At 39.4% G+C, this 8967-nt stretch overlaps 1 protein-coding gene across 1 annotated transcript in view; it reads right to left on the bottom strand.

Moving 5' to 3' along the window:
- CBLN4 (cerebellin 4 precursor) overlaps positions 1 to 8053 on the bottom strand; it is a 33961-nt gene extending 25908 nt beyond the window's left edge. The window contains exon 1 of the mRNA XM_058177956.1: positions 7763 to 8053. Within this exon, the coding sequence (XP_058033939.1) occupies positions 7763 to 8053 (291 nt within the window). The remainder of the gene's footprint in view (positions 1 to 7762) is intronic.
- Positions 8054 to 8967: the final 914 nt, after the last annotated feature.

Consider the following 8967-nt stretch of genomic DNA (forward strand, 5'->3'; position numbering starts at 1 on the left):
TAACAACTGTCTATAGCAGGGGTCTCCAGCCTTGTCCCTTTAAGACTTGTGGACTTCAACTCCCAGAGTTCCTCAGCCAGCTTTACCTGTGTCAAATATATATTCCAGGCTTTCAGTTGCTGACAATAGCTGGATCTCCTACATTGGCTGGATCTCCTTCATTGGCTTGGGTACAATCCACAGAATCTCAGGCATGTTTCAGCCATATTGATCTTGACAGGAAAAAAAAATAGCCTCTTTGCTTTGACGAGCATTTTACAGTACTTGCAAAACTGGACTGCATTTTTGAAAAGGACAGTCAGGTCTCTTATTGTTATTTAGGATTGAAATGTGCCTAACCTCTTGGAGGAATTCCGTACTTTCAGTCCTTCTGAGCTTGGGTTGTAGTTTCATAGGTGCCTCCTAAGCAGTGGTGGGTTTCCAATATACTTACCACCAGTTCACTGCGCATGCATTCTGCACATGCGCCTGGCCTTCTGCGCATGAGCTTTGCTCGCTCGTGCACCTTCTGTGCGTGCACCCGGCCTCAAAAATGTCCCAAAAGTAGGATGGCATAGCGCCAGGGTGGGTGGGCAGGCCCACCCGCGATCTCTGCTACCAGTTCTCCCAAACTGGCTGAATGCCACCTCTGCTCCTTAGGTTTCTATATTATCAAATCAAGTCTTGCTTAGACTTAGATTTCAGAAAGAGCACAGCAAGGATTTTGGAGACGCATTGCATACTCTTTCTTAGGGGAGCTTCAATCAACTTCCATTCTCCTTTCCATTTTCTTTGGTACACCTTTTCCAATCCCCTTCATTTTCATTGGAACGTGTTAGCTTTGGTTGAATATGGTGACTTAGTTTATCATTTCCCTAGTGGTATGTTACTTCATCATGATTTTTGCTGCAATGATGATGATGATTCATTTATGTATCAAACTTAATTACCCATCTCCCTCATAGAGGGGCTCTAAGCGGTTTACAGAGTCAGCATATTTCCCCCAACAATCTGGGCCCTCATTTTACCCACCTCGGAAGGATGGAAGGCTGAGTCAACCTTGAGCCTGGTGAGATTCAAACTGTCAAATTGCAGGCAGCCGGCAGGCAGCAGAAGTAGCCTGCAATACTGCATTCTAACCTCAGCTCCACCATGGCTCTAATGTTTAATTATAGGAGGAAAAAAGGGGGCATAAGGGACGAGCCTTTCTTATCTTTCTGTTAATCAACTTACATTTAATAGTATGAAACTGTTAACTAAAACAATCAATGCAAAGATTTATGGACTTCATCTCCGTTATCTTCTCTATGCAATTCTAGCATAGCAAAATATTCACCTACCTGTCCTGTTAGACTGAGTGCAGATATCTGTTGCTCCTATGAAAGAGACCTGTACTTCTAAATATCTGTTAGCATTTGTAATCTTAACATGTTATGAGTTTTAAACAATAGTCATTCCAAAAGAAATCAATATAGAAATCCATTTGCTAGGTATTAATGATGACTATGGGTCAATTATATAAAGTTGAACTTGGTTCAACTGGATTTGGGTGGCCATATGCCAGGTCTGTATACATGAAAAAATATTAACTATTATTATAACTTAGTTTAATTGCAATCAGTAGGCTTTGCCATTCATTGCACCAACATCAGGAAAATTGATGCATCATCTGGTAATTATCCTAGTATTTTTTTATCAATACTAAAATTCTTGAATTAAATGCATTTTTGAGGAAAATCTGTAGTTTAGTAGTATAACTATTTAGAATTGTTGTCTTCATTTTCTGAGCAATATCATTTCTCTGTCTATATTCCTTACAACCTTAACATAAACCTCACCTTTCCCACTAAGCTTGTGCTTAATCTCATAATCCTTATTGCTTACAAAAATGATAGCTGAGTTCATAAGAGAAACATGCATTTCTGTTCTTTGCTATTCTTGAGCCAATCTCTTTTCCCTAACTCTATTGTTATTGTTGTTGTTGTCGTTGTTGTTATATATTTTATTCATTAAACATGAAACTTAGTCAACTGAACATTTAAAAATGTATCACAAATATCATTGACTGGTGCTGATGGTTGATACGGGTTGCTGCCAGAATCCTAGGTATCAACCAAGTATCTTCTTAAAATGTACAATTTTCCAAGTAGCACAGTTTTTTGCAGTTCCACTGGTGTTATTGCATGAAACAGCAATTTCTTGATTTATTTTGTAAAGTTCTTGGGCATGGTGCCAAGTGCCCCAATGACAATGGGTATCACTGTTACATGTTTCATCCATAATCGTTTGGATGGCCAGGTTGTTGCTGTTGTTTGTTGTTGCTGTTGTTGTTAGTGTTATTGTAATACAGTCAGCCAGATGTATAGACAGGATCTATGTTTTTGTCAATCTATCAGGCCCTTACCAAGGACCACATATAGACAGATGGTGTTGTTTGTTAAAGGTATTGGTGCAGGCTGTAAGCTCTTCCAACTAAAACTGCCTTTTGCAATTGATTGATGTTGATTTTGTCAATGCCAATGGTGTTCAACTGGTGCTCAAGTTATTTTGGAATTGCATCCAAATTGCCTTTTATTGTCGTTGTTGTTTGTCACATAGATGTTTAGACCTAATATGATTTTTTTATCCACTTAAAGAGCCCTTCCCAAGGATCTGGGATAGACAGATGTTGCTGTTTGATGGTGGTAACATTATTGTTACAGGCTGCAAGCTGCTCCAAGTAAATCTGCCTTTTGCAATTGACTAATGGTGATTTTGTTAATGCCAATGGTGTTCACATTATACTCCAGAGATATTGAGATTGCATCCACAGCACCTATTACTGTTAACTTTTGCCATTAATTCTATTTGCAGGTCTTTATATTTTGTGATCCCCCGCTCAATTCTTTTTCTTCTATTCAGCTGTCTACAGATATTGCAATGTCCACTATCCTGACATTTTTGTCTTATTGAATAATTGCTAAATCTAGGGTGTTGTGTGACAGATGCTTGTCTGTTGAAATCCTAGAGAGCTTTAGCTTCTTCATTTTCTATTACTTTGTCTATTCTATGGTCCTACCAGTTCTTGCTTGTAGTCAAGTGGTATGCACCGTTGTTGGTACTTTGTCATGTCATTGTTAGCAGTCAATCAGTGTGAACTTCTTGCAGCACCTAACTAGGTGGTCCACTATTTATTAAGCTTATGGCAGAGAGGGCATTTGCTGTCTGTTGCTGGCTTCTCAATTTTGGCTTTATAGCAATAGCACTTAGACATATATACTTATATACTGCTTCATTATATATATATATAAATATATACTATTTGTGTACAAATAGTGCTCTAAGCGGCTTACAGAGTCAGCATCTTGGCCCCCAACAATCTGGGTCCTCGTTTTACCCACCTCAGAAGGATGGAAGGCTGAGTCAACCTTGATCCGGTGAGATTTGAACTGCCGAATTGCAGCTAGCAGTCAGCTGAAGTAGCCTGCAGTACCGCATTCTAACCACTGTGCCACCTTGGCTCTTTATATGCATTTGTTCTTAAGGTATGGTCTTGTGAAGCCAGATTCAGCCCTTTGGTTTCGTTCTCCTACTTTCCTGCTCTTAGCCCTTTCCAGGCCTTGTTATCACATTTTCCCGTTATTTTTTTTTTAAAAAATATATACTGGCCATATACTTGCCTTGCCATATCTGTTTTTTTATTCTTCATTTGGTCTTTCATATGGGCCAGTTTGGTCTCTTTGGTGTTCAGTAAGCCTTCATACTATCCCAGCTTCAGTGCATCTTCTACACTGTTCTTCAGATATTTTTCCAATGTCCTTTTTCTCTTCTTCAATTGTCTGGTATACATGCAACATTCCATGCCTATCTATGTCCCTTGCTAAGTGGATTCTGTCAACATCAATGCATGGATGAAGCACATAATTCGTTGGGACTATTTTGTGGGGGATTCCTATCCAGGACTTCTAGTTTAGTTTGCGTCAAATCCATTGTTCCAGCTACATATTTCATGATTGCAATTATTCAGGTATTAATCGCCTTGATAGTATTTCCACTGCTGAGTTTGGACCTTAAAATCTTTTTTCAATTTTCTGGTGTATTCATTACTAACCTTCTTCTAGACTTCAATATACCTAACGTTGACAGTTTATGATTATTGTTATTACCTGCCTGGACAGTTTTGCAATCCTCTATCCATTAACTGGGGAGTGAGCCTCACTTAATTAAATCACTTTTTTTTTTTAATAAAAGTGTAAAATCCCAAGGTTTTCTATATAATACAGAGGAATTTATAAAAACCTGAACTATGGCTCATGCACTCATGCAGTTCTCATTTCTGCCACATATTTATCAGAGAATCTAATATAATATGCCTTTTCCAGCTTCTCCTGGTACCAGAGATGTATTAACACTGTGCTTTGAACCTTTTAAAGTATCGTTTGCCTTTTCATAATTTGTTGCCTTTAAAATTGCTTTATCATTTTATTCTGCTTTGTATGTGTCTCCCTCTAACTCTGCCCTGTTATCTTTTACCAGAGGGCACTGTTCAAAATAAATGTAATGTGCTGTGAAATATCCGCTTTGCATATTGTACATTTTAGTTTGCCTTTCAGTTAAATTCCACACAGTCACGAACCCTTTCTTATATATAAACAGGTCACCCTCTGAAGTTCTCGATAAACTTTGATGGAATAACAGCCACCTAACATGTGCTTTGCATATAAGGCCTATTTTTCTTCAGCAGCCTTTCTCAATGCGATGCCCTTGAAAGTTTCTGACCATAACACCCATGAAACTCTGGCCACGAATCATTCTATGAGGGGCTGACCAAAAAAATGTAGCCCAACATATCTGGAAGAGAGGGGAACAGAAAACCCTCTCAAATCATTTGCAAAGGATGGGAAAGGATTGTGTCTTGTGAACTGGATCATCCACTGATCTGATACAGCCCAAGAGAAGCGAGATTATGTGTTTGTGTGTGTGTGTGCACACACACGCACACATGTGTATCTACATATCTATCTATCTATCTATCTATCTATCTATCTATCTATCTATCTATCTATCTGTCTGTCTGTCTATCTCCCTGAATAAATATTACAGCATAATTTTATCAGTGCTCCTGTCCAAAACAGTTTCTTTAGATTACATAAATATAACTAAAAAATTAAAATGAATAACACAAAACTGTAGATCCAGCACAAGACAAAAGTTTACAAACAGCTAGATGAGAAATCATCATTATTATTATAATTAAAAACCACATATAGCATATTATTTAAATAATAATGATACATTATCAAAAAAGTAATGGAATATAATATTGCATACTCTGACTCTACCATCTAAAAATATACTACTACCAGTAACAGGAAGAATAGCTTCGTATCTTCTTCTGCTCTGCAGAAAAAAAAATATTTGTAAAAGTTCTACTTGGATCATTTTCACAAGGCAAGTTGTAATCCTTCTCCTGTGCCTTGATGTCAGCAACATCAGTGAAATGGAGAGATCATATACTTCACCCCATCTATTTGACCACCTGCCTGAATACATTTCTGTGAGCTTAAAGGAGAATAAATTCCATTCAATGGGACTTTCTTCTCAATAAATATGTATAGGATTGGCATGTACCTTAGCAATATGTTTTGGGATCAGTCAGGGTAGGGACGTACTTCAGTTGTCATGACAATTCCAGAAGCAATATTGTTTGCATATAATGAGTAACATATGCTGGCTAATATGTCCAGTAATGAATGTGAAGATGTAAATGAAACATATGAAGGCAAGAAGTGGATGGTCTCTCATAGGAAAACAGGAAGTTAAAACTTTGCAGAAAGAGTAGGGCGTTTTTAAGTGGTACACAGCTAGTAGAGGGGAGAAGCATATAATTGAAGCATATACTTTTAAAAGTCTTCTCTTATATATCTTGTATCTGGATAGAAGTGGGAAAATATTGAACTTTTGCCTTCTACTACTTCCTCTGAGAAACAGGTAGCTGTCATGGGGTTCCACCATCTGCATATATCTTACACTACATATACACCTGACTTCTGATCTCTTGAAAAGGTTAATGACAATGTGACTGAGTTGGTTACAAGATTCCTAGGACTCTTTAACACTTGGGAGAAATGCAGATCTGTCAGCCTGTCAAAAAATATGCCTTGAAAAAACTAAAAAAATAACTTGTGGGCTTCATTAAACCCTTTAGCTAATATTTGCAAAAATCTGCTGTATCTACAGCTCTATTAGCACACACAATGCATAAACAGCTGATGGTAGGATATTAGATATGGTACATGGATTTTAAACCAGAATTGGCATGATATAACTCCAATGCCTTTCTGTCTTCTCCTTCAAAACATGGATTTTTGCCAGTCCAAAAATTGCATCCTGTAAATGGCATCACTTTCAGCAGGAAAACTGACACATTGGTTTAATTTTCCTATTGAAACAGATTGATTATATTGAGACGCATTAGATTGAAACTGGAAATGTAAGATGTTATTTTGGAAAGTAAGAGGAATACATTTTTTCTATTTTTTTCCCAAAAGATATGGGTAAAAGAATTTTTACTGTCTATTTCAGGAATGGATTTGGAAGAAGGGAGGGGTGCAGAAAGTCCTTCCAAGGTTGCAAAATTCTGCAGTGATGCTACTAAGGTGCAGTGAATTTTCCAAAGGACTGCCTCCATATTTTACTAGTGAGATCTGACTCAGTTTCATCACTACATTATCTATATCCATGCCAAATACATGCCGATTTAACTACAGAGTAAGTCTGGTGTAGGATATCGATTCTGTAAGGTTCAGAAACCTCATAAAAGATTTGAAAGATTTAAGATTTGAAAGACTTGAATGATTTTGAAAACTCATGAAAGATTTAAGCTGCTGGGAAATCTGATTGCTAATCAACTGAAGAGCTTCTGGAGATCTGGAGGTTTTCTTTATATATCTTCACTTTATCTCTCCTCCCTCCACTTTAAAGCCTTTAACAAATTTCCAGCTATTTTTTTTTTCAGGATATCAAAGTTAAATTAAAATACCAAAATCTTACACATTACTATTTCTAAGTAAACATTCTCAAGAATAAAGTACAAGGATACATAAGTAAGTTGATTTTTATAGTCTTCCCCCAGTATTAACCTCTTTGAAGCATTAAATCATTCTGTATTGTCTGGTATTACTTCATTTATTCCAGTACATCAAGAATAGTAAAATTGTTACTTATGTCATAATGTGAGACAGATTCTTGTGTGTGTGTGTGTGTGTGTGTGTGTGTGTGTGTGTGTGTGTGTAGTCCTAACTGCCAGAACTTATTTAACCCTCCATGTGCCTTTAAATGTAAAGTGGAAATGTAGAAACTGAAATCAATAAGTAATAAAAAAAATAACTTCATTCTCAGAGGAAAGCATGGGTGAAATTGCTGTCCATCTTTTTAAGAGGAAAAACAAAATCCGTGAACTGAACAGAGCAACTGAATGGACCAAAAGCTTCTGTCTCCAATTCCTAAGTTTCAGCCCACTCCTTTCAAAGGAGGATTAAAGAGTTTGCAAATCAACTCCACCTGTTGATTCCCACCTACTGTCCTTATCCTATCTCATATCAGTACTGTTAAGCAGCTGCCTCCCCCTCCACTTTTAACCTAGTCCCTTTCCCAGGGGTGAAATTACTTTTTTAAAAAAATACAACACAAAACCTTCCTGCCTTAAACGAAACTCGGGCAAAACCAACTTCCCCACTCCACGGTAGGAAACGTTAGAATGTCTTTCTACTTATGGCAAGATACTCATGGGTGTTCTTTTTACCTGATCAAAGTAGATTATCCTGGTTTTGTTGCTCATTTCAGAAGGTTCATGGTTGGTACTCCTGACCGCCGAGAAAGCCACCTTAGAATTAGCAGCCCGTACAGAGATCCCCAGAGGAGAAGAAGAGGATCCCTTAGAATCGGTCGCTGGGTTGGAATCGCAAACTACCAAGCATTTCCCTTCCAGTACGATGGGTTCCGTGTCATTCTGCGCCCAGACGGGGAAAGCGGAGAGAGCCAGCGTTAGGAGGAGGATGGGCACCATGGACAGCGCCCTGCTTAAAGCGCCCATGTTCAGCACCAGGAGCGGCGGACAGCGAAGCCTTGCGCGGAGCGCCCCAACGTTCCTCTCCTTTCCACCTCTCTCCACGCTTACACAGACCACGCCACAAAGCCAGCTCTAGCAGCCCAACCAGCAGCGGAGGGGGGAAAAAAAATCACCACTCTTACACAGACAGAGGCACACAGGCACACACGCACCGCTTGCTACCAGCACAGCAGCAGCAGCAGCAGAAGCAGCTTCTTCTGAAAATTTTCAACATTTCCAGCGGAGGGGGGAAAAAGTCTGATTTTGGAGGGAAGGATCCTTTAAAAAGCAATCGGAAATGTGCTTCCAAACACCTCCTGGACCAAATCAGCTCTTGCCGGTGCCCCTTTCTTTGCCATTGAAAGCCTCCCCCCCGCTCCCAGAATCCAGGAGGAGAAAGCTATGGCGGGAGACGGGGGGGTGGGGTGGGAAGAGAGCCCTAAGTTGAATTATTGACGAAAGAAAGCGAGAGCGAGATCAAGAAGAAATAAAAACATTTGACGTAGCAATGAGTCGTCTCATCTTGCCCCCCATTCTTGTCCTGCAGGGATTTCGCCGACACGCTCAACTATTGATAGCAGAGGGTTGCCTTCCAAACTGGCTCAGATACTGTGGTTGAGCTCGTTTGCCAGGATGCTTTGAAAAAGCGAAGTTCCCTCACTCTTTACCACGATTCCCCCCAGCGTCATGGCATACAAAAGCACGCCCAGCCCTCGCTCGCTCTCGCCCTCTCTCTTTCTCTCGCTCTCTCGCTCCAGCTGGCTCACTCCAATTGTCTTTAAACGGAGCGACTAGCAGCAATGCAGGCAACTGCCTTCTCCGAGGCTCTCATTCCAAGCATAACTTTGTCAGTTGTCTTAAGACTCGTGTGTTAGAGCAAATGTTTCCCCCACCCCCTC

Source organism: Ahaetulla prasina, chromosome 3, assembly GCF_028640845.1.
Source record: "Ahaetulla prasina isolate Xishuangbanna chromosome 3, ASM2864084v1, whole genome shotgun sequence".
Lineage (NCBI taxonomy): Eukaryota > Metazoa > Chordata > Lepidosauria > Squamata > Colubridae > Ahaetulla > Ahaetulla prasina.